The sequence below is a fragment of the Egretta garzetta genome, unplaced genomic scaffold (assembly GCF_000687185.1).
Source record: "Egretta garzetta isolate BGI_Z169 unplaced genomic scaffold, ASM68718v1 scaffold111, whole genome shotgun sequence".
NCBI classification, from domain to species: Eukaryota; Metazoa; Chordata; class Aves; order Pelecaniformes; family Ardeidae; genus Egretta; species Egretta garzetta.
The window spans coordinates 884,713-910,911 of record NW_009258672.1 but is presented as its reverse complement, the minus strand read 5'-3'; the positions used below and the strand labels follow the sequence as shown (position 1 = coordinate 910,911).

At 36.2% G+C, this 26,199-nt stretch overlaps 1 protein-coding gene across 2 annotated transcripts in view; it reads right to left on the bottom strand.

The window, feature by feature from the left end:
- Window positions 1-996: 996 nt before the first annotated feature.
- Window positions 997-26,199, bottom strand: part of RPS6KA3 (ribosomal protein S6 kinase A3) — a 65,774-nt gene continuing 40,571 nt past the window's right edge. The window contains exons 10-21 of one of the 2 annotated variants that reach the window (XM_035888558.1): window positions 23,015-23,103; window positions 22,707-22,771; window positions 22,513-22,615; window positions 21,600-21,724; window positions 19,458-19,580; window positions 17,599-17,688; window positions 13,690-13,848; window positions 10,067-10,228; window positions 9,800-9,876; window positions 8,574-8,691; window positions 6,276-6,416; window positions 997-5,109 (exon numbers count right to left, since the gene is read on the bottom strand). In XM_035888558.1, the coding sequence (XP_035744451.1) occupies window positions 4,987-5,109; window positions 6,276-6,416; window positions 8,574-8,691; window positions 9,800-9,876; window positions 10,067-10,228; window positions 13,690-13,848; window positions 17,599-17,688; window positions 19,458-19,580; window positions 21,600-21,724; window positions 22,513-22,615; window positions 22,707-22,771; window positions 23,015-23,103 (1,375 nt within the window). In that variant the 3' untranslated portion in view covers window positions 997-4,986. Of the gene's footprint in view, window positions 5,110-6,275; window positions 6,417-8,573; window positions 8,692-9,799; window positions 9,877-10,066; window positions 10,229-13,689; window positions 13,849-17,598; window positions 17,689-19,457; window positions 19,584-21,599; window positions 21,725-22,512; window positions 22,616-22,706; window positions 22,772-23,014; window positions 23,104-26,199 lie in introns of both variants that reach the window. The other variant, XM_035888557.1, reaches the window with a different exon arrangement.

Below are 26,199 nucleotides of genomic sequence, written 5' to 3'. Positions count from 1 at the left end.
CCCCCCACCCCCCCCACTCCCCCAGGCCTCTCGAGGCTTACAGGTTACCCCGTTTACTCGAAAATTCGTTTTAAAAAGTTTTTAGAGGGGCAGGATGAAGCCTTGTGCAGGCGCGGAGCTGCACCAGCGCGCAGCTCGGAGCCGAGGCGTGAATTTCGGGTGCCTGCTCCCCTCGCCCTCGCTTCCTGTCCTGCTTTGTTCCACCCGTTGCCAAACCTTTCTTCATGTCCTCTTTACACCTTGCTTTCTTTCTCAGCTTTTCTTTTTCTTTCTTAGCGAGACACCTGGCTACATTCCTCGTACATTATCCCAACTACTGGAATTTTATGGAGACTGTGCAAACTTACAGAAGTCTTCCGCCTTTCCCAGGTTGCAAGGCTAAGAAGAACGGCCCTTGTAAGTGCCCAAGTTGTGCGAGCTGCTGGAGGGTGTGGGCGTGCTGTTTATGGAGCATTCGCGCATAGATTCTCATTTTTCAAATGTTCAAAGGTTTCTTAATTATCAAATACGCCTCTGTTTTCAGTGTCCAGAGCAGTGCAGGCCTTGCAAGTATTGTTTAGCAGCCTCCCTTTAAGCTGTACCTTACAGTCGACCGGAGTCTTTACAGGGTATTAAAATACAATATTCTTGTGCTTTGATCTTGCTGTGTCATGCATGGGGTCTAGAGCATCTCCTGAACACAAGGGGTTTTCCTTCAGCTCCCTGTTCACCTTACCAACAGTGACCTGACTGAACATGCTCCAGCACAGCGACATCGTTGCTGACGAACATTTACTAAAGCCTTCTGGTTGGAAATGCACGCTTGCTATGCTGCAGAAGTCGTTAAAAGTGTTAGCGATGGACAAACAACAACTTTTATAACTGGGCAGAACAAATGATTAACCAAGAGAGCACCTTAAGATGTTTGAAAGTTTATTCGTAGTAGAAATTTCAATTTCTTTTGAAGACTACAAAACCTGCCATGAGACAGGAATACAAGCAATTGATATCTTTCCAGAACTGTTCATAGTTACATCTGGAACAGTTCTAATTACACATTAATAGCATGATTGGAACACTTCCTAGATCAGACTCTGAATAAAACAATCATTTAAAGTATTCGGTACAATTTTTTTTATTTTTTATTTTTTAACTAGCATTTCAGTTCTATGACAGCAGTGCCAAGCATCTACCAGATGCTATCGTAACGGTCTAGAACAAGGTACAATACCACCGATTTCCTGGAACAGTACCTCAGACTCACTTACATGCCATGCTGAGAAAACTAGTATAAAGTACGATTGTATAGAATTGTAGAAAAATATTTTATCTGCGATTTTGTAATTTTTTTTTTTTAAAAACGTTTTAAGTAGACTTCCCCCCTCCCCCACTAGGTTGCAAAATAATTACATCCCTCATAAGTACACCTTCCCTTTGATTAGGTCAAGAGTATCAAGATAAAGCTAATCATTTACATCATTTTCGTAAGTGAAAATTCATCTATTAACCGCTGCTGCTTACTAAGGACCAGCACACTTTGAATCCTTCCCTTCCAATAATAGAAAAGCACAGCTTTAGTTGGTACACCACATTTACAAAAGCAAAACACACACAAAAAAATCCCAGACACGTAAATCTATTTTCTTCTGCCCTTGTCTCTTTAGAAAAAAGTTTTAAATAGTCTCTTGAAAAACCCCTTAGAAGTTTCACTCAACCTTATAGTGATTATGAATAAAGAACTTTGCCCTTACTGGATATAGGCGGCATTTAATGAGTATTGCAACTATGCTCTTCCCTCTGTTCTCTCACGCTTTCGATCACAGTAAGTGGTAATTTCACACACACACACACACAAAAACCAACCCATGGCCTACATATAGAAAATTCACCTGTATCCGCAGTTCTCCTTTTTTATCCTCTAGGACTCTCTATCCTTGAGTCACTTGCTACGCTTTGCGGACCAAGAAGCAGTCCAGCAATGAATTTACACAGCGTGTCACACATACTCACATTCTAATAGGAAGGTGCTGGGATTCAAAGAAGCATTATGTGGATTTCTTTATAGCTTCTAACAACCGTAGCTACAGAAACATAAAAATAAAACGTGAACGTGGATCCAAAACAGGAGGTAAGGTACATAAGCCCCTGCCAGTCTAGCCTGTAAAATACACCTTCTGCGCAGACGGGCCCTTTACACCGTGGTAGCTCTTTATACCTTGGTTTAGAAAGTATCTGAAAAATAGAGTGGATCTGGACTTCAACACATTCAAGTTAGCGTGTGCTAAACTGCCCTGTTTTATTAGCATTTAACATCTTCATCCTGTGCTGCTATGTACATGACATAGTAGCAACATCTGTAAAGTCTGGCCTAAATTAACAGCTTATTTGAGAAAGTATCTACATAAAATGTAGGTGTTAACTTTGCTTCACCATTTCCCTAACAACCAGTGAGCCTGGCGGCCACAAAATATGGCTCAAATAATAAAAAGTACTTTCGGTAATTTTATTTTAACATAGATGTTGCCAACAGTGAAGCAGCTTAACACTTCCTCCTTTTGGTCTGTTCTTTGCCAGGTACATATATATATATATGTATACACACACACACACACGCGCGCGCGCTGAGAACACATGAGAAATTCCTTCCTGAACCGAAATGCTATTATTGACACCCTAGCAAGTACTGACATCCCTTTATTTCAACAGCATCAGTTTTAAATCTTGTTTGTTGACTAGCTACGACAATCTTCAGTTTGACGCATTTAAAAGCCACCCCAGAAGGTCTGGTTTCTAGATTTTGATCAGCCCGACTTGCGATCACTCACGGAGCTGAAAACAAACCCCCATTTTCTGAAAGGCAAGGTTTTAGTAAATTCCTCTGGAACTGCAAACAGTGTCAAAGAAAAAGTAAACCGTCCTTTTTCTTCCTCTAGTTAAAAGATGTTTCTTAAAGTAAGGGTAGAGGCATCTGTACAGCTAAAGGGAACTTCAATGCTAGAGCACCAAGTAAGGGAAAATGCTAATTCCTTGGAAGAGCTGTGTGTTCAGATGTCCGAGATCTATGGTAATTTAAGAATCCTTGTTCATAAAACCAATTTCTTAACAATTACATGACAGATTAAATATTTAACAGATTTTTAAGGGCAAGGAAAGTGGGATCCTTTGCAAGTCTAACAAAGGAAGCTTCCCCAAGGAACTCAGAAAAAACTTGTGGCAAAAGGAACACTCTCACCTTCATTTAGAGCGAATCCGTGGTGTCATAAGGACGATTCTCCCTTTCAACAAACCTCTGATGATTTCAGGGAAACTAGCAAATCAATCGCCATAAAACAAATTTAATACAACTAAATCAAGAAAATATGTTCTTATGCAAAACACAAAATTGCACCTTTTAGTTTTTAAATTGTATTGTTTACACAGAGCTGTTCACCCAGATCCATATTTATTAAAGCTTGAATTCCCCACAGCCATTTTCATACCTGGAATCAGCTGATGTAGCATACCATTTTACTGGAGTGGGACACTCACTCAATTCAAACACATTCCAGCGCACCTTCTCATGTGGGCAGTTTGATCTTTCAAGACTAGCCATCAAGATGTGCCTTTAATTACTTAAGACACCAAGAGGCCAGGAGTATTACAAGTTTATATCCGTATTTAAAACGAGCCTTTCACCCTCATCACAAACCCTCATCATTGCTTTCGTCTGGGGCAAAGTGAGAACACTCACTCTGAACAGCTTGGCTTTGCCTGACTGGGACAATACTACTTTTATGGTAAATTATGACGACTCTGTTCTAAGCCCAGACAGATCTGGATGACTCTCCTCTCATTTTATCTTGGCTGTTAATTAAACTTATCAGAAGATCTGATCCAACAGTTTTGCAACCGCAGTGAATACAGTTTAAACCCACTTTCTGTAGGCTTCTGTTTATTAGCGGACACTATGTTTTGCTTTATCTTCAATGCTGCCTTTCTTCTTATAATGCCAACATTCACTGAACAAATCCTTTGCAGCTTAAACAAAAGTCACAGAATAGAGATAAAATATTAACAATGGATTATAAGAATAAACAATATAGAAATGTTCTCTATCAGAAAGTATTTAGCAATGATTCCTGAGTCCAGAGATTAGATGAGAGAGAATAAAAGGGAGGGGGAACAAAAGACAGAGTGAGATATGGCGCAAGTTATCTTTCCTCTGGGTTATATTACCTACTGTATATATAGTATGGGGAGAGATCCACTGTTTAAATTTTGAATACTATAAACAGTATCCTGATTTCATAACGTGACATGCAGCGTCAAAAATATGGAAATGTAGAAAAGACATAGGCAAGGAGAAATACATATTCATAGTATTACATTCAATAGCTGTTTAACAGTCAGGCTTCTTTTAGAGCTGTCCAACGATACTGATTAATCCAGGTGAACTGTTTAATCAGACTTAATTGTCAAAATGATTAATAATATCTAAGTAAAACAAGGCATGTATACATTAAAGAAAACAGCACGGAAATGTACTGCTTGTGAACTGTTTACAAAAACATACAAAATGTTGGATGGCACAAAGTATATAGTGCTAATATAAACAGATTGTTTAAGCTAAGTGCTTAACATAAACTGTCCGTCTCTACCTGTAACAAAGAATATCTTAGGGGACAAAAAATATTCCTTATAAAAATAATGCTATGTGGTGCAGAGTGCTTTATTCAGTGTATTTTTGACAGAGGTGGCATTCGTAATTCTTCTGGTTTATTCAATCGTGAACATGATCGTTTCATTGTGTTTCCACTTGTCACTCCATTTGAAGCTCCAGTAAGATCAGTAACTTGCCATCAACAGTTTAAAGCGAGAACAGATGAAAGCAGCAGCAGGAGCAGCAGCATTATAGGTACCAGCTGGGACAGAGTGTGCTTGCAGGTATCTGTCAGATATGTGCTACCTGTCGCCATGATTTGTGCTATCATCTTATGCCGTGGTACCAAATATCTGGTTGAGGTCACTTCACAGGGCTGTTGAGGTAATTTTTTTTATACCTCTCCTCTGAGCAAGAGTAGAACGGCCAACTGGCTCCAAAACTGGTGACTGGTTACGGTTCAAAGCAGAGTAAGTTGCTGCCATTGCACCCTGTGGGGCAGAGGGGGAAAAAAAACCCAAGAGGAGTATGTTGTGACTGACATGCACACTGGAGAACACACAGCGCTAAGTGCCAGAGATTCTGAACAAGTTTTAACTTCTGGTCTACTTTCATCTACAAACCAGAAACACACCACTGCATTACTCAAATACCAGCAGTGTTTGGAGGGAGTGTTTTTTTGGGTAATAAATAGTTTTCAGATCAATCTAAAGCAATTTTACCTTGCTTAAAAAACCAAACCCAGACTGCTAAATTAACTTCTCTCTCCGTGCTTTGTGAAATAGTTGGGGAATGAAACCCCATAGCTGGGTCATCTCTGCTTATCACTTATATATCCATTTCAGTTTTCAAGAAAATATTTTAAAATTGCCCACATTATTCAGCACACGAAGATTTATTTGAAAAACAATGTTAGGAAGTTGTGAACTGTGGGGTCAGTGAACTTGATCAACTGAAGTTGTGAACTTCCTCCTCTTTCCACTTGTGCTTTTGGATCCTAGAAATTTCTAATAGCTGACTCCAAGAAAGTGTTAATTATATTCTTCAGATCCCTTTTATGCTGTATGGCAGAGGTTCTTGGATGTAGGATTGAAGGCAGGGTGAAATACAGAGAAGTAGAATTCAATTATTTTTGATTTCTCTCTGCTTGTTCAAAATGAAGAAGTTTATCAGGGTGAAAGAACAGTACGATACCATATTAGTTAGTGCTGCCTTTTTGACTTCTTTTTAGCTTATACTGTGTTCGTGAAGTATACCGTTTTAGATACTGACAATTAACCTGCTCTGAAACTGTAAAAATTAGCTTAACTATTTTTCAGCTCCTCTACAGTCACCTGACAACATTTTCACTATCAAAAGAGTAACTTCTTCTATGCCGGTTTCTTAAGTTAAGCCTCCCAGTGCAAGTAAGTCCAATAAATTTCAAACCTAAGAAAATGAAAATATTTTTCAAGTGTATTACATTTATTCTCCATGACTGGTTTCTTATGAAATCCTATTACATATCACAAGTTCACTTCATGACTTAGAGCAACTCCTAGTTGTAACGACTTTTAAATAGTATTTAGAGGACACACGTGCCACAGTAACTTCTTTCCGATTCCTTTTGTTTACACTAATTTTGGCTACAGAGCAAGCTTGACAAATACCTACTTACCTTCACTAAATGGGGAGCATCCTGTCTGTTCAGCTGGTATTGAGGCAACTGGTCACAGTGAACTATCCAGGGGTGACTGAGAACTTGGGCTGCGGTCAATCTTTGATGTGGGTCAACATGAAGCATTTTTGAAACAAGGTCCTGTCAATAATATACAGAGTCAATGCAAGTAACAGTAAGACTTCAGTTTTAAAACAGATTACAGTTCAAACCTGTAGATTTTAGAGGTATAAAAGTACGTTCATAACATCAGCTTGGAACAGCCGAAAAACTGGCCAGCAATGCTAACACTGTATCTTTTATTTATGTAACTTAATGGATGTTTGGTATCACAACAGGAAAGTATCCAATTAAGTCAGGCAAAAATACACAAACATAAAAATATGCATGTTGGGCTAAAGTAGAGTAGAGGCCCCACTACACTAGTATTTTATTTTTAACAGTGACAAATAGCAGATATGTAGCAAGTGAGTATTGAAAAAGGAACAACTGAGAAAATACAGATGATCTTTCCCTTTGCATGTTTCCCCAGTGTCTAACAACCTCTCAACAATTGTGCAAGTTGAAGGCTGAATTTTACTACTCCTATTGGCCTTGGGGATTTTTACCTCATCCCCTCTGAACTCATTTTGCTGCTTATTTTGATGCTGTTTTTCCCCCCTTCCCAAACACCTTTTGCAGTTGCTTCACTATTAAGTTGTGAACCACAGGAAGAGATGTTTAATTTTGTTTTGCGTTTTAACTTGTGCAGAATATATTCATTGAATTATTCCTGATTTTCCTAATAAAATCATCACATGAGAGAAAAGGAATTAGTCTTTCCTTCTTTGTAACATCAGTGAAACGATCTCTTTTGCCTGTCATATCAGTCAACTCTGCTGAGAAGAAGAAACACTGTGTTCTATTTACTCTCTTTGCATGGAAGCAGCTCTCAACATCTGATCAGATTTTCACCTTTGTTTTGGTACATCCTTTTCTACCACTTTTTCAACTTCTATTTTAACTTTTTCAAATCATGGTAGTGAGATTTGCATACAACACTCAAGATGTTGAAAACAAATCTGTACAGCAGCATAATATTTTATAGATGACTTTACATGTCAGTCAGTAAGGGTAAAGCATAAATAACATTTCTTCATTAAGCAGTTACCTGTGGAGAATCACATTTAGTTGACTACAGCTGGATTTAAGATAATTTAAGTAACATTAGCAATACTGGACATTTTCATATAAACCATTCTTTGGTAATTCAAATTAAGAATTTGAACATAAAGATGATATTAAGAAGGAATCTAAGTTTTTTTTTTCACAGCTGATAGGTTTTTAGTTCATTCTAGACTCCCAAGTACAACGGAACAGAATGGGACTGAAGGAAGAAAAAGCTGATGCTACCAGATTAGTGTAAACATGTTATTCTAACAGGTTGAGTTGTCTATCAAATGAATAACGTGATTTGTGGCAAAGTTGTTGAGTTATGAGAACAGTACATTAGAAAGCACATCACAAATCAATTAGCAAGAAAGAGCATAACATATGTAAACAATTTTTTGGGAAAACTAGCACTTTACCGTAGCTACACAGAAGGGGCATAAAGGATATTGCATGCTTAAGTTTAGAGTCTATTTGCTGTAAAAAATTTACTTCTAAAAAAAAATTAAGTTGTCTAAAGTCTTTATGCAATAAAAAGTATAATACTTCAATGGGTTTTCTTTTTTTTTTTTTTAAGTAGATGACATCCTTAAGGACCAGAAATTAATCTTGAAGTACTTAAAGGAATAAAGTGCTCAAATCCTAATGAAAGAGTATGAGATAAACTGTCTTTGGTAACTCTGAAGAACTGTCCCAAACAGAATAAAATGAAAAACTATTTATTCCTCTAGCCTGAATCAGTGGAGCATATGGTAATTACTGGAATATTTTCATCATCCTGATTTAGACTATCTGTATGATTTTTGAATGTCATGCTCCCACATGAAATTTTATTAGAGCACTTCTCATCATGGATGATTGTGCATGTGTGTGAATACTGGTAAAATACACTGTATTTCTAAGGACACTTGCCAATTACTATAATACAAGGCACACCTGTTTTTCCTCCTACATGCAAGTGGCTGTTGAAACATGAAAGGATCATAAATAGGAAACAAACTTTTAGGCACGTAAAGGGTCAGATTGGTATTTTAAAATAACAATAATAATGGGTGGAACTTACCCAATCATATAACAGATACATTATAAACAAAATGTTACATTGCAATCCATTTCTTATCCCCCAAAGGACAAAGAAAATATACTTGCCTTAGCTGTATCTGAAACAGTATTCCAATAACCACCGCTGAGAGAGAACTTTCCACTACCTATTCGGGCCAAAATCTCCTCTGGGGTATCATCAGGACCATTTGCAAAAGGAGTGTAGCTATTTAACACAACAATTTCAATGTTAATAACTTCCATAACCTGGACCCCAATAGTTTTATAAATCTGATCATAATATTCACTGAGTTCAACATAATTATAGGCAAGTCAAACAGCTGTAAAAAGAAATTATTCTTAACACATGAAAATGCACAGCAGATCTGGCTACAGATCTGTTCTTACTGTATTTCCCTCTATACTGGGTCTGAAAACCAGATTTTTCCTATAGCAGTCCAAGTAGTGGTGGTTTCTGCCTTACAGAAAGTATTTCTTAAGCTTTCATATTATAGTGAAGTAATAAAACAAGCTGTTATAAAATTAAATGTGAAGGCTTTATGATGAGTCTGAAAAAGAATAAATGCTGGCTTGATACTAGAGGAAGGAAGGTGCAGCAATTTTCCTTGCTTCACCATAAGCATTCTTGCTGCTACCAGAGTATCCACAAGCAAAAGAGATATATTTAAAAACCAAATACCAAATATGTTTGTCACTTACTTATTTTAAAATGCAAAAATCTCTCTGATGATGTTAACTCTTAACCAAAGTGGCAACCTGAATAATCCTACGTAAAAATATAAGCTATTTGGCAGGTGCAACAGCAACTCTCTTTTGAACTTGTGGAACTATATTTGAATTTATTATTCCTCATCTTTTATACAATTAATTTCTGTTGCATACATAAATGCATTTCTATTGCATTTATTATATCCTAACCGCATCACTTCCAACTATCCAGTGGCTGAATTTTGCACACAAACATGCTTCAACGCATTGCAATTATATTTGCAATATATATTTCCTTCAGCATGTATGTTGCTTAATCAGCTAATTTTCACATGAAACAACCAATTCTTACTCCTAAATCACTGTAAAATGGAAATTAAACCACCTAAAATAGATGAGACATGAGAAACCAAGAATCATTCACACCAGTCCCTGCAAACTTAGATTCTACTAAAGGCAAAGCATATTCTACCCCGACTGAAGCCGAAGTTGAGATTAATCAGTGATTTGACAGAAACATCTTCAACAGTAGGCTTACATTTATTATTCTTTTTGTTTATATTGGTCTGCTACTCTACAGTGGAGCAAACTAAAATTACCCTTACCCAGTAAGCATGGTATAAAGTAGAACACCAAGGCTCCATATGTCACATGCAGCATCATAACCTTGCCTCTTTAAAACCTGCAGGAGACAATATTTTTTCTGAAAAAAATGCTTAGAAATGCTTTGGTTATGCCATAAAAATAGCGAGACTTCAATTTTTTTAGTGCTTACAAAGTGATTTCACTTGTTATACAAGAACAAAAACAAGTATCTAACTAGCAAAAAAATCCCAGCAAAATAAAGACATATAAGCTACCCTAATATTTACCTCTGGTGCAACAAAATTTGCTGTATAACATGGAGTCATCAGAAGACCATTTTCTGCTCGTAGTTGTTTTGCAAAGCCAAAATCACAAATTCGAATTGATTCTGGATTACCAGATTCATCAACATAAAGAATATTGCTAGGCTTCAGGTCTCTATGAACAACCTAAAAAAAAAAACCCAAAACAAACCACTAAATACAATAAGCTAAACATAGGAATGGCTTTATATTACAATTATCAATTCCACTACTTCATTTCAAATCTCCCATCAGCAATCAGTTTCCAGATTTCCAGCTTCTAACATCAGCTGCAGTATTCTGATGCTCAATGGTGTCTAGAGTACTACAATTCTAGCAGGGAAACTCCAACTATAAAGCCTCCTCCAGACATCCCACTCACCCCAAATTTGTTTGTACAGATGGTTCCACATGTCTTGTTCTAATGGGTATGTATTTTCTATTTTAACATGCATACCTACAAGGCTCTTTAAATCAGAACCTTTAGCTAGTTATATGTTTTGGAGTCATGGACGTCTGTAGCTGCTGATGTGCACTGTGCCACCTGACCACATACTAGTTACTACTGGAGTAACCTTATTCCATTCTCTTAATTCAGATAATCTGAATTATCTCAGTGCAAACATGTAAGGCCTGATTAAGGAAGAATTTTAATACAATTCTGCCAAAAAATAGTAAAATATCAAAGAGGTATTCTCCTAATGGACTGCCATGTCAAAAAAAGCCTGTACTGGTTCCCAAGTGGCTATTTTGTAGGGGCCAGAGATGTAAAATGCTACACAAACTGTAGAAACTGCCATTTCTGGCAGAATGCATCTGATCTTATCTGAAGCTATGTTATGACAAGCCTTAATAAAACCTGGAATGAACAAGGAGAGTCTTGAAAACAGATGACCTGTTATATTTTCTTCAGAAAACAATCAGCCTAAAGTCTCTAGAGGCTTTGCTCTCTGTAAAGAAAAGGATATATTACTGCTGTAGCACAGTAGAGTGGATCTAAACATCCTCTTTTAAATATTTAAATAGACTTGCTATGAAGGTCTTTATCTTCCTGATTGTCCTATGTATTTGGTTAATATTAAACAGAGCTTTTCACGATTAAATATGAATGGAAGACTCATTTCCTCTTGAAAAAAATTGTGGTGAAATATTTCAAGAAGGTAATCACATTAGAACGAGAAGATACCCCACAACTCCTGCAAGTAAGTGATGTGCGGAATCAGAAGCTCTATGCATTATTCCAGAAAGCTAGCAGAGTTTCGTTTCAAGAAAGTAATATAAGACCAAGAAGTGAAAGACTGCAGAGGGGCTGCAGATTGTAAAGCCATTTAACACAGTAAGTCTATTTAGTAGAGGCTTTTTCAGCACGCAAACACTTTGCAATTCTCAGACTTAATAAAACCAATACTTAAAATTATGGAAATAAGCATTTTGTAAGCTGAAATATACAAAATTATATCAAACAATTAGTTGGCAAAGTAGATGTTAAGGGAACATCCTGGCCTGAGTCAGTATGAGAGAATCAGTTCCTGATAGCCCTCATCATTTGGCATTTAAATAGATTAGAATCCTTTCTTCGCTAAGTAATGAATGAAACATCCTTTACTGCTCCAAGAGGCAGAAGAAAAAAAGCCCCAGAGTTTTATTCTAGTTGGTGTTTGTTTGTTTGTTTTAAACAAATCCTAAAAGGGGTAGAAAGGAAGAGGTGGGCAATGGAAGCAGCACAGAGCTGGGGATTTGGCAGACTGTTTCTAGAACCAATGTGCTTCAATTGTACTTTTTTTGGAAGAAGGGGAAGCAATTCTCAAGCGGGAGGAAGAGTAAGTGTAACAGCCTAGTTGAAATCCAAGCTCTAATTCCTAAACAATCAAAATGTTTATGTCAAAGAATAAATAAAATACCTTCCTGTGTTAAGCTGTTTTCCTACAGGTGAATTTTAAAGATATATCAATATAATCTAAACAATCTGATATTTTGCACAGAAATAACATTTTATTTTAGAGCAACAGAAGAGAGCAAAGCAATATGCAGAACGTTTCAGTTCTTTATTTCTTAGCATTCATGTTTTTGATTAGCATCCTCAGTCATCTACCAGCATGCAGAAGCGTTCTGCTCCAAGATGACATAATCCTTCTTGTTTATCCTTTTTATAATGTCTATTGTGCCAACCCTTAATTGTTATATGCTGGCCCTAATACTTCTAGAATAGTTTGGCTTAGAGTTGGAAGTATTGTTCACCCTGAAGAGGAGGATTTCGTTCCTTGCTTAGCTAATTTTTCAGTTCAAAAGTATCCTATGAATGTCCATGAGGAAAATCCTTCTGGGAAGGGTTGTGGAGACTGCACACAGATTCAGAATCTGTCAAACCAGATATTACCTAATACCGTATTCAAATGAGCTCCTCTGGTGTCCAAAGGAGCTACAAAAGGAAAATCCACTGAAGACAGGGATGATTCTTCCAGACAAAAATTAGACTACTGAAATACTCATTATTTACATACATGGCCATCTTTCACACGGAATTGTACATAAGACCTGAAAATTTCCAAAACAAAGAGCATGTGATCTAATGCAACTTAGAATGCCACTATTTACAAAAGTCTACAGTAAAGAAGCAAACAAAAGCCCCTAAAATCCTGTACTTGATGCAAGGGCACTGGGCCTTTTTTGGCTACCTGTGGTAAGAAGGAACCAAGTTATGATTTGTGTTATTCTATTATTTATATTTCCATACAGAAGGTATAGAGGTTTATTCATAATTCCCATGGATGATGCTGGCCAAGGACTCTTGTCCCATGCACACAGGCTCAAATAAGAACCCACACATGAGCAAGTGATTAAGAAAGCCTGGAATCACAGAATAAGATATATCAAATAACTTTGATCATTTTCTGAAATAATACCTTCCAGAAATGACAGTGTTTGCCAAATTGTTATTTGTTTCTTAAAATGAGTACTATCCATTCTGAATTATCTTTTCTTGGATAATAACATTGGATTTTAGGAACTTGTCTTTTTCCTTGCACCCTTGCTTTCCTGCTTTCTCTCTATTTCTCTTTTGTTTACTTAAAAATGCAACACGACTTGTCATTCTTGCCACGCAATTGTCACACTTGCCTTCTCGATCTTTGAACTACTTCCTCTGTCTCCAAATTAATTTCCTGAAGCATTAATGTTCTTTCTTGTCCTGACCCTATGGCGCAGGAGTTAAAAGTCATACACTGTGTTCATCAGAACCAAGAAGTGGAAGAAATTACAAGAGTGATAGGCGGAAAATACTTAATTTTCAGGGTCTGTCACAGGATGGGGTTGGAATTACGTTAGGTCCCACGGTTAAGCAACAGCACTAGTCCTAGCACTTCTTCCTGGCTTACTTCCTCTCATATCCTCTCTATTAGTCATTAGCTGCATATTCCACAGAACTGCTGACAGACTGCATGAAGGACAACAGAAACAGTTGCATCATCTTCATTATCTGGACATCTACACAGCTTGTAATTATTTACCAGAAATTACTTAATTACCGCAGAGAAGAATACATAAATATGTGGGTTTATACTTCTGAAAGAGAAGTATCTATAAGCATGTTCTCAGAAATGAAAACTTACCCCTTGTGCATGGAGATATTCAACGGTTTTTGTTATTGTGAACAGAACAGCACTAGCTTCTCGTTCTGAGAAAAATTTTTGCCTAAGAATTTTATCCAGCAGTTCTCCTCCTTTCATAAGTTCTGTTACTACGTATACATATTTCCCATCATCATACACCTGCAAAAAGTACATAAGGATGTAAACATCAAAATATTTCTCTGCTATTTTCCTGCACAGAGATAGTGCAGGTCTGTCCACAAGCTGTTTTCTTCAATTATCTTTCCCGTATTTCTCACCCCACACATTATCAAAATGTTGTTCATCTTCGGAAATGAACACAAATCCTTCTCCAAAAAGGTAGTACAGTCATGAAATAACACAAAAACACTGGCGTGTAAATGTGTAAGGATGAATAACATGTAGTTTTCCTCATACAGTTTTACTGAAACAAATTAAACTAGACATGGGAGAAATGAAGTAGTAGTAATAAATGGAAACTAGTCTAATTAAGGCAAAACCAGACCTAATTCTAGAAGCGATCATTGCACCAAATTACCAATATAAACAGAGATCATTACAACTGAACAGTCAGACAAAAAAAGTAAAAAATAAACCTAAGTTCACCTTCTCTCTGTGAACACTGAAGATAATGCATACAAAGCTGCTACGATAAAAGTCTACAACTTATACGTTACTCTGCACATAAAGCCTATACCAACATCTAAAATTAAACATGTATATTTTACCCCTTGTTTTTGTTTATGGAAAACGGTTTAATTTTTGCATGGCTTTTATCTTCTAGGGAAACAACGGTTGAGAATTATTTATATTGTCACCAGGGGGCACTACAGACTGAACTAAACCAAAAAACTTTTCAAGCTATACTTAAGTGTTCCATTTCAGTTGCACTTTCTTGGGGTTTTAACTCAGAAATTGGTTTCTGCTTTAGTGAAATCTTTTACAGACTCTGTTCCCTATTTCAACCTATTTTTATGGTGATGTTGGAATCCATAACATGTGTGAGATAAAAACTAGTTTGTGTGTAAGTAGAAACAACTATCCAAGTTGTATTAAAATAAGTTTAGGAATAGATATGAGGTAAATTAAAAAAAAAAATTTCACGCCAATTTCCTTGTCTTAAGCTTACCTGGGAAATACAGGCTACTAAATTTCTAAGCTTATAAATTTTTGTGCTGTTAACTACACTAAAAGAATTATTTTATCACCAAATAAAGAGAAGAATAATGTTAAATAAATAATTCTGCAAGCTTTACCAAGCTTATGATCTTAAGGAGAAGACAACATGATGGGTTTCTATGTTCTCATTTAACAGGAATTTCTTACCCACGAAATATAAATGAGTGATCATCTGAACGTGCCTGTATTAAAACTATTACACAGTATGAAAAAGTAGAGTTATATAATTCAAGATACTAAAGTGGCATTTTAGATTTTAAAATTTTTTAAAGAGGCATGCTCCCTCTAATCCTAGTACAACATGAGGAAATAAGCTTGTTTCATTTGACGTTATGAAGCGCACACATCACAGTTGTGCAGGGGGCATTCAAACAAGATTTGCATTTGGTTACTATTTTATCTGCTACCCCTTGCTGGTCCTGTCTGCTTGCAAAAAACAACAAAAAAATCCCCACCCCAAACAAACCATTCCCCTCATCCTGATTTCACTAATGGTATTATCAATTTAGTTGTCTGATCCCAGCAAGTTGTTTGCACTGAATAAATACTTTTGAAGTTCTCTTCATAGTTCAGTGCACAGTATTATGCCAAGATCATAATCGTGATGCTAATTTTTCAAATGAACTCCCAGCACACACCAAAGATCAGCCAGTGTGTCTTCTCTACCAGGCAAACTGGAGGAAACTACAGTGAGAAACAGATGCAGGCATGTGAGCAAAATACAATGTAATGGAGAAAGAGACCAGGGTTTTTGCAAAGTGAAATAAGATTTCACATACATATTAGGAGGTTTTTTTGAACTCATAAATAAGCACTTGGACAGGGAGACTGTATTCAGGTTTCTAAAAAGCTTCTGAAAAGATTCTTCAGCCAATGCTTTAAAAAACTCAACATGACAAAAGTTCTGTTACAGAACAGTAACTAATAGGTAAAAAAGGGTAAAATATGTATAATGGTCTGGCACAGGAAGTTTCTAGGTAACGGTTTGTTGGAAGCTGTGTGCTTCCTCCATTCTTACACTGTTTCCTAGGCATCCACAAACGGCCACTGTCAGGGGCAGGATATGGGATAAGAAGGACATCTGATTTAGCACAATATAGCTCTTTCTTTTGTTTATATACTGCGGAATTGAAAAAGACCACTGATAACAATCAGAAGGAAAAACCCCATAGGACTGCGCATTGCAGAAACAATTTGGTGTTCTGAATATTCATAGTTTTAATCCAATACCTTCAGAATTAAACTACATAAAAAAGGCTGAGCAAGGATGAAAATTTCCATCCTAACTTAGATTTAAACATTACTGCATTTATTCCTGAAATACAAGAAAAGAAAGAAATTATTTCGTGTAGAATCATTGTTTCCAAAGACGTGCACTTAAATGCTGAAACACTTTATTTTGGCATTTCAAAACAGAAACATTTAGATTTTGGTGTGCAACTAAATGAAAAATTGGGTCAAATCAACATTGAGTTTTATTTGTACAATAATTCATGGTGCTTTTGATGAGTTTGAGGCCTGAAGGCCAAATACTCCTTATTCTTTCCTCTGAAAGGTGTAATAGCACACCATTATATTGTGGGATATGCCAGCAATCTGCCCCATGCATCTATAGTAGGACAATGAAAACTTAAAACAATGTTAAAAACTTACAGTAGTGTGTATTATACAAGTTTCTATTACATATGAATCCTATCCCTCTTTCCTTACACTGGACATAGTTCCATGAACTCCGCTTGAGGAACTGATCTGAGTAGAAATAAGTGAGAATTACAGCCCACTGTCTTTCTTCCTCTGTGAACTTAAGGCTTTTTTTTTTTGTAGCCTCCTATTGCTATTTGTGTATTACTGTTGGTGTGAATGAAAGATGGCTCCTGCTGGAAGATGACTGATGATGATTAAGAATTAATTACAAAGTAAAATGATTCAGCATATGTGGCAACTTTTCAAGGCTGCCTGGCTTTCTATGCTTTTGATGTAAAATACTCGTAATGCTATGAAGCTCCATGGTGGACTCCCATGTATATCTGATTTATTTTGTTCTCCCAAGAAAGGGCCAAACTACATGATATTAATAAATTGAAGATAGATTATAGTAGGAGAAGAACTTTAGCCAGAGTTCTCTAGTACTCATCTCCACAGGATTTACGAGCTACAGTTCTAGCGACTTCAAAAATGTTTGAGAATTTCCCTTCAGCTGAACTCAGCTTTCTGAAAATGGTTAGCTGTTTTGCCTGAGGTTTGGTTTTGGGGACCAGAATACTTCCTTGCAGACTAAGAAAGTCATTAAGCATATGCCTTTTTAATTTTTAATCCTCTTTAATGCATAATCAAGGAAAGACAATTTTCTTTTTCTGTTAGATCATCAGAATCTACTGTTCACTATGAAAAACCTCTACCTCCCAATTTATGTTAGAAACCCTTGCTTGTTCCTTTAAAAATAACAGCCAACGTTAAATGAGTTATTCCTGTGCTAGGATTTATGAAGAATGAATTATTTGACTGCTTAGGATTATGTTGTAACAAAATATGAGCATCTTTAAAAGACGACAATGAGACATCTCAGTAAAAGATTGGATATTGTTGAATAAATTGCATTAGGACCTGGTTTTCTTTTTAAATACTGAAAAATATGAACATAAATCTAGAACATGTAGTTTCTCATCTCTCAAATTAGAAAGTGATATGCAATTATAATACACTAAAAGATGTCTTTAACACACTACTTACATCTTTTAGAGTAATAATATTTGGATGCTGCCCATAGCGCAGTAGGATTTCAATCTCCTCTGTTGGATCTCTTTTACTCTTGTCAATGATCTGTAAGAGCAAATAGATACGTAGGCATAATTCTTTTTGTGAATATTAGACAGTGTAACACTTTGGTGTGCTTACTAGCATAAACAGATAAGCAATATTTATTGTTGTCGGTAAAGGGCATGGATTATAACCAAAACAAAGTTTGTTAAATTAGAACAGCAAGGCAAATCAAAAAACATTGGAAAAACATGGAAAAATCTTTCAGTTGAAAACAATTTTGGAGGATAAGTGATCTGATCCCTCAGGCTATGATAAATAATGCAAGGCTGTTTAGTAGATAAGACTTCAGTCACCCACCATTTAATAAAGCAGGAAGTTCCTAATTTGACATGAGATACTGGTTTGATGATGCTAATGAACTGATTTTCACAACGCTAATCTCAAACAAATATATAGTGCAGCAAAAGACAAAGCAGGAGAGTAAGGGAATCAAAAATAAGAAAAAGGAAAAATTTCTCAGAGTTAATTCAGATAAACATTCCATTATGAAAGTTCATTTGAATCTCTGCAGACTTGCTATCAGGCTCTGAAGTTCTCCCTGTGCAAACAAACAAAACGTTATTTTGCCCTACTTAAAACATATTCTTATTATTCTCCTTTTTTTCCTCTCCTTCTGAACTGTAAAATTTCCTCTAATGTCTTCTCCATCTCTGTCTTACCCCTTCTTCCTCTTGACATCCTAAAGCCCTTACCTGATGCCCGTACCACCCTAACACTGGGCAGTGATCACCTTATTCTTTTTTCGTGATTCATTTAGGAAAAAAATCCACAACAGAGGCAGCAGAAAAGCAAGGCAATCCTCACATTAAATGTTATGGCTTATGCCATGTGCTACTTCCAGTTTCAAGAAATTACTTCAAATTGCAAGCACAGAAGTCAAATCTGTTCCTGGTCGGAACCAGAACGACAAGTATGTAACTGCCAAATTGAAATTGGGAGGGTTTCCAGTAAGCAATCTGTGTACAAGGATACAGCAAAACATACTTAATTTATCTTAGCATTTTACATATTTGAGTAATAAACTGTTCAACAATTCAAAAAGAGGAAGGATTTAATTTTTTTTTTCTTTTAAAGTCTGCTAATCTATACTCTTGCCTTTGTAGTAACCATTCAGTTCCACCGTGTTATACAGACAGACAAAAAACCCCTTATCATTCCACCTGTGGGAATTCTACTGATTTCAACGAAGAATTCAATGCCTTCAAAGAAGTGCTGGAGAGCCCGTTACAATAGTATCAAAACAGCCTTAGAAGTGTTAAAAATTAGCCAGCAAAGACAAAAGAATTAAAGTTTATCCTGGAAGGTACACCAGACTTAAGCGCTGTTATGGACTCCTAGCTATCTGACAGTTTATGAGTCTACTCTGGAGGCAAAAAACCCCCATATATACTGTTTAACTAAAAGTAATCACATTTTTTAAAAATGATGGAAAGTCATGTAAGCTTTTCATAATACATTTCCTTCTAGAAGCAGTCATGTAACTCCCATCAGTTTTACTGGAATTACACAGATGTTTCAAAGACTGAAGATTGCTTTCTACCACCCAAACCAGAATATAGGTAAAACCCACAGCACTTCTATATAAGTATCTGTCAGTAAATATTCTATTTGGTTGATTAGTGTAATTCACATTTGCATCTATAATATTTTTATATTAAGGAAATAGCCTTTGTTTGCTATGTTCTTTATGGCAAATAAATTGATCATGCCCAACGTGTATAATGCTAAAACCTGAAAACAGTTGATGTGTTCTATAACAAAGTAATTACCTTTACAGCATACTCCATGTTTGAAGCTTTATGAATACATCTCTTGCAGATGGAGTAAGACCCAACTCCGATATCTTCCTTTACTTCATATCCATCAGTAAACTGAATGCTGTTCCTGTGCAACTGCTACCAAAATAACATTATCAATTGATGAATATTCTAAATACATAACTGACCTTTATATTAAAAATAATTTTTTAATATTCCTACTGATTTGCTTTGAATTTTAAACTCATGGCTATACTAGGTCAAACTGGTCTAAATAGCCACTACCTTCTGTTTAATGTTAGTATGAGATAAATTACATATTAGAGACATTGTAAATAATGCACACTGTATTTTAGAAACTGACAACATGATGTTTCTTGTTACTGATATATTAACTTAAAGATAGAATCCCCAAACCACAGAAGATCAGAAGACTACATAATAAAATAACAGCAAAAAAGCGTCACTGTTTCTATTATATGAATAGAAGAATGCCAGCTGGAAAATTCAGGCATACTGAATAGAATCAGATTAACTGGAAATTGCATGGAATGGCAGTCAAAAATCCTTTCACAGAAATAAAAAGCTGAAAGAAGAACAAGTGTTCACTCTTGTAAGGGAAGGAAATGGTGTTCTAGTATAAGGAGCTTGTGCAAAGGATGCAAAGCATTTGCAGGAAACCATCTGGGTATCCTGCAGCACAGAAAAGAGGAAATAGGAGTGAGGAAGCAGTTGAGGGGCACAGAGGAAAGGCAGCAAAGAAACAGAATTTTACAAGAGAAGGAAACCATATACAAAGAGAAAGAATTTAATCCACAAAACTATGTGGGAAAGAAGGAACACAGAAAAGCTTGTAGAAACTTTTAGCAAGATTTCAGGATCAGAAGTCATTCTGACGTGCACACCAAATCAGACAGCTTCTTTAGAAGAAAAAAGGGTCTAAACCGCCTTGAAATTTAATGGTTTATTACAAATGAAACAGGTAAGGTGTACAAACAAGTATGTTACGACTATTCTAGACATAAGAGAATTAAAGAAATAAAAGAGCTATTAATGTTCTGTTTTTTAAAAATTTTCTGACATTTGCAAAATATCCTTGCAAGGAAAATACAAACAAACCCAATCATACAGCATACCTTTTTATTCCTACCTGTACATTAGTAAGTAGTTTTCAACACAATTTACATCACTGGTTAGTTTTCATGACTCAGTTTCCCTCAGTAATTAGAATGATTAGAAGCAGAAGGAAGGTAGAAATCCAATTTTTGCAGACGCCTTCCAGTTTTCTTTCCTGTACATGCATCTGCTTTTTTTTTCCCCACTGGTTACAAAGTCTCCAGTGCTGAAACATGCTTTTCCAACAACCTCAGCCTCAAAAGGAGGCAAGGCATACCTCTTCTGCAAACTAGCATGAGGTCCACCTTTCTTGTCTCACACGAAAATCACACCTAAGCAAAGCTTTGTTGTCCAAAAATAAGGAGTACTGGCAGTAATAGAATATATAAGAAAAGCAACCGTGGTAGGCTATTAAAAGCAACAATCTCACAATTAATAATATGGGAGACTCTATTGGAATAATTTTAATACTGCTAGGAAGCCAAAGGTTATGTGTGTGTCTACTGTAACATTGACTCGTACGATACCCGGAAGTTAGTTACAAAATATCACAGATTAACTCATTGACGAAGTGGCTTGGGAGGAATGGAATGTGTTCTAGGTAATGGGTTCCAAAACACACAGCAGTCCAAAATATCCAGATGAAATTCACAATTGTACTCCAGTGCCCCCTACTGCACTGTGGGAATCAACTGATATTTTCAAGCATAGATCGAAGATCAAGTTGTCTGTTATTCCCATCCACTTCATTAATTGTGGCTTGATATCAAAAGGTTACTATAGTACTGATGGTAGAATGTTTTCATTTAAGGGTTGAAGCCTATTTACACCTGTGGCTGCTCAGAAATGGAAACAGGTCCTGCACCTTTAGAGGTATGGTTTGGATAAAATAACCTAATTTTTACTTTTCTTGTATAAAGCTGATAATGATTTTGTCATGGTACTTCATTCTGTGATGACGGAAACAATCCCACCACACCAAGAGGCAGCAACGCTGCTTTATTGACTACTTTTTTTCTTAAGAACAGATGTACTCACCTGGACAATTGAATGGACTCCAACTGTCTGCATTGCTTGGCTTTCATCATCTGATGCAATAGCTACAAAACTGAATCCCCGAAAAAGTTGATGTGCATTAGCACTAGGTGGGATACCAGGCGAATCTGAAAAACACATCATCTACTTACAAGCAGAGTTTATAAAATGTGGAAATGAGGTTCTGTCTGTTCTGAAGAGCAAACTACAACTTTATAAAGTACCCAGAAACTGGAATTTGCTTAAAGTGTTTCTGAGGACCAAAATACAAATAATTACTTAACTGGTTTGCATATACCATCTAGAAACACAACTGATAATCAACCCCTACAAAGATTGTATTACTGCCAGACAATATTTTATTACACAAAGCCCAGTACTTTGCAAAAAATATTTACATATAGCAGCATATTTATGTTATATTTATGGAGAAGTACTTGAATTTTGGTAACACCCTAAATCTGTAAAACCAAAAATTTCTGTCATATTTTGAATGAATCAGTGTAAAACTATGCAGAGACAGATTGCACTGAAACAGCAACTTTGCCACCCCAAGTCTGAAATATACATATACATAGCATGTAGAGTCACCATCATGAATTAAATGAAGCCATAGGATATAGCCTTTAAAGAGACACAGATAATATTTTTGAATTAAAAAAATGAGACAAGTAAACTTGAACTTATGTATGTTTTGTTGTTGAGGATTATTTTTAACGTAGGATAACTCAGTAGTCCCTTGTGATACATCTACACAAAAGAGCACAAAAACTTTTATGAATTTTAAGTTTTATGAACTTGTCTTTAAGCATTCATTTAGCCCAGCAACACCTAGAAGAACGAGACACTTTACATAGCCTGGAATTGGAACAATGTTTCTAATTTCTGAATAGGTAAATTGTTCAATTCTTTTTACCTTTTGGAGTTTTTGCTGTAAACTCAGGGTCAAAATAAAATGTATCTTCAGGTCTGCCAGTTGCAGGTTTAAAAGGGGGATGAATTTCTCTCCTGTACAATTTCTGAAGAGAAGGTATAGGCCAGAGTGAATTAAGAAGTCATATGACACCACAAATTTAAATTTATTAAATTAATTTTGAATTAGATACTCACGTTCCAATCTATTTTGGAAAAGAATGCGTGCCTCTTAATTTCTTCGACTCCATCTGGACCTGCTCCTTTTATAGGGAAGAAAAATGTCTGAATTATTTTCTTCTTGGTCAACAGAACGACTAGCAAAATGATATTTCTTATTTCTTCTACATGAATTTCAGAAATACGTATTAGAAGAGCAAACAGGCAAACTATGCTCCTATGTCAAAGCCTATTTTACACAAGAAACTATAAACTTACTTAGTCTAATGATCACTGATGTTATCAATATTATGATCCAATTTAAAATATTCTACTAAACACTTTACCTAATCTGTTTGCTGGGTTTCTTTTGAAGAGCATTCGTAGAAGACTCTGTGCTTCAGGACTCAAGAACTGGGGCATTCCAAGTTTGGCCCTATAGAACAAAAATAATTAATAGCATACAAGCATATTTAGGTAAGAATTAACTCTGCATTCCCCCTGTCCTTTGTCATTCAACAAATCCATATCAAACAAAATAGCATCACTGACAAATTGCCTTCACACATCAGGAACAGAGCTAAAGTGCTGTCAGTCATGTAAACCTGTAACTCTGCATTTTTCTGTTTTGAGTAGTATAATATTTTCAGTAATGACTCAGGAACATAAAGTAGAGGAAGAGGTGGTAAAAAAAAATGTAGAAATGAGTAAGTACAGGCTAACAGTTTACAAACTTGTCCATTTTTGTAATCTGTTTTGATCACTTTTAAGTCCAGTTATCACAAATTGACTTCAAACAAGTAAATCTGTGCTGATAGTAAGATAAAAGACATTTTACAAGGGGTAAGAAAACTACCACAGTATGACATACACCAAGAACACCCAAATAAAACAGGAAACCTAAGCTAGACAGAAGCTGAATTAAGGTAAGACAGATCTTGCAAGAGTAGCAGGTAAAAAAAGATAAAAGATTGCTCCCTCCTCTTTTTTCTTTTTTTTGCTCCCCACAATCCATTTAAAATATTACTTTCCAACTTGCCAGTCCTGAATCTTTAGATTTAAGTTTTTGTAGTTCTGTCATTTTGTTTTGTTTTGTAATCCTCACCATATTTTTCTCCTCCCCATTCAATGTTCAGCCTCCACCCTCTCACTGTTACCAGGTCTCACTTTTTCTTATGACCATGATAATGGTAAGGATGGATACAATTCTCTCCTTTCCATCTCTCTTTCAACCTGTAGCTTGTATTTTTCCAATACAATCCATGACACAAGCTTTCTCTGTGTTTCAAGCAGAAGATGCAATTTGCTTTGTGTTCCAGCTACTTGTAGATGTCCACCTCCCTGTCACTTCAGCAGGTGCATACACTTTGCCATCGATTCACTATTCATCACTTTAAAACTAGAATTTGCTAAATTTTCCACTCCTTTCTGCATTAAAGCAATGGGGTGTGTGTGGGGGGGATGTGTGCGGGAAGGGGGGAGAAAGAGGGAAGGAGTCTGAAAAACTTTGCCTTCTCTGGGCTCTTCAATAACATACTAAGGGCAGATCAAGACCACCGAGTGAAGGAATGGGCAGTGGGCCATCCAACGCTTCCCTGACAGCCATGCACCACTAGCAGCTTAATTCTTACTCAGGCACTTTATATACAGTGATTTCATTGCATGTTGACTTGATGTCATTTCTGCTAACCGCAAAGTATCAGAGCGCTACACTAAGAAGGAAGCAAAGGAACACATTGTCTGCAGAAGCACAATGGTAACATTTACAATGTTACTGAAGGACAGAGAACAGACAACTAAATACGATAGGACTGTGCTGGAGTGGGTGGATTATAATAGGACAAAGATTTCCAAACCAGCTCCAACAATGGGATGCAGCCCTGGAGGTTCAGCATGAGAGGTCAACTGCTTAGAAAAACCTAAAACCAGGCCAAAACCATAACTGCAATTAATCTTACAGAGAAGCAACTCAATGAACAGAAACAGAATATGTAGAAGAAATTCTAGAGGACTGGCATGTACTGCAGTCCACAGTGGTGAGAATTGCAGGCCCTTGTGCAAACCACAGAGATTTAAGACTGTTATTGCTCCTTTTCTATCATGAAGGAGTACCTTTCACAAAACCTTTTACTGGCCACATGACACAGCAGAAGAAAAGGCAATCACCAGGTCCTCAGAGGTCCTAGGTTATACAAGTACATGAGTGACAGCAATTTTTTTCTGACATTCCTGATGGATGACGACAAAATTTTATATGAAGGCATACCTCTTCAGTAAAGGAGAAAAGATGCTTTAAAAAGTTAACTATTGCTGAAAACTATGATTTCTTCAAATTGCAGAGTTTCTCAGTTTTAGGTAAAACACACAATAATAAACAAAAACTTGTCTTGGTAATGTGAGAAATAAAGAGCCCAGGAAAACATGTGTTGTAAGAAGAATAAATTTTTTATGGATTTTCAGGAACAGAAGGCAAGAAAAGCAATAAATCTTAAATTATACACTATGAAAATATGAATTTGTATGCACACCTGTCCATTTTAAACAGCTATATGAAAAATGTAAGGTGAACGATAGTACATTTACTAGTATATTGAAAGTAAAAAGAAAACATACTGCCATTTCTATAGAGCCAGACAAAAAATGTGAACTTATCAGAAAAGACTTTAAAATATCTTTTGTTTTTCATCTGTTCATATTACCAACAGCAAAATAAACTTATGTGGATGTAATAATCGTAAGTGTACAGAACATTAGAAAAGAGGTAAAATTTCTTTACTTCATACCACATTTTTTGTGCAGCTCTCAAAGTAATAACAATTACAAAGACTAGAAGGAGAGAAAAGAAAGAAGTTGGAAAGGGAATTAGAGATACTCAGATGAAATCTGAAAGTAGTTATGTCAATTGACTGGGGAGATGCAAGGAGGACACTCTATATGGCAGCTGAATACAGAAGATTTTTGTAGCAATAGTGGAAAGACTGTTAAGGAACAGAGTAGAGTCACATGCAAGCAGAGAAAATAAGAGAAAGATGTGACTTGTGAGACATGGATGGAAAAAAACACATGGCTGCTGAAATAAGTGGAGTGAAGCAGAACTATCTCAGACTAGCTTCTTGTAAATAGGAGGTGGTCAGAAGGAGTTTACGCTTGCTGTGAATAGATAGAACCTTTCAGTTAAAGACATTCAATAATCACGTGAAGACTTGAATTGGCATGGTGTTGAGGCAGCAGAAGAAATTAGCACCACTAAATACATTTGCAAATATAAGATGAGGAAGAAAACCAAGAGCAAAGAATAATATAACATGTATGCATTATGAAAGCAAAATCAAGGAAAAGAATGAGTTTGTTTTCTAGTGGTTTTCGCATTCTAATTACTTAGAAAAATTATGAAAGAATTTCATACATTTACTTTTCAAAACAGGCTGTTGGTGCAAAAGAAACGCTGGCTTCGATATATAGGTAGACAAATGGTAACAGGACTAAGAGCAATTATAAACAATGAAGCAGAAAACAAATGAGAAAACTAAAG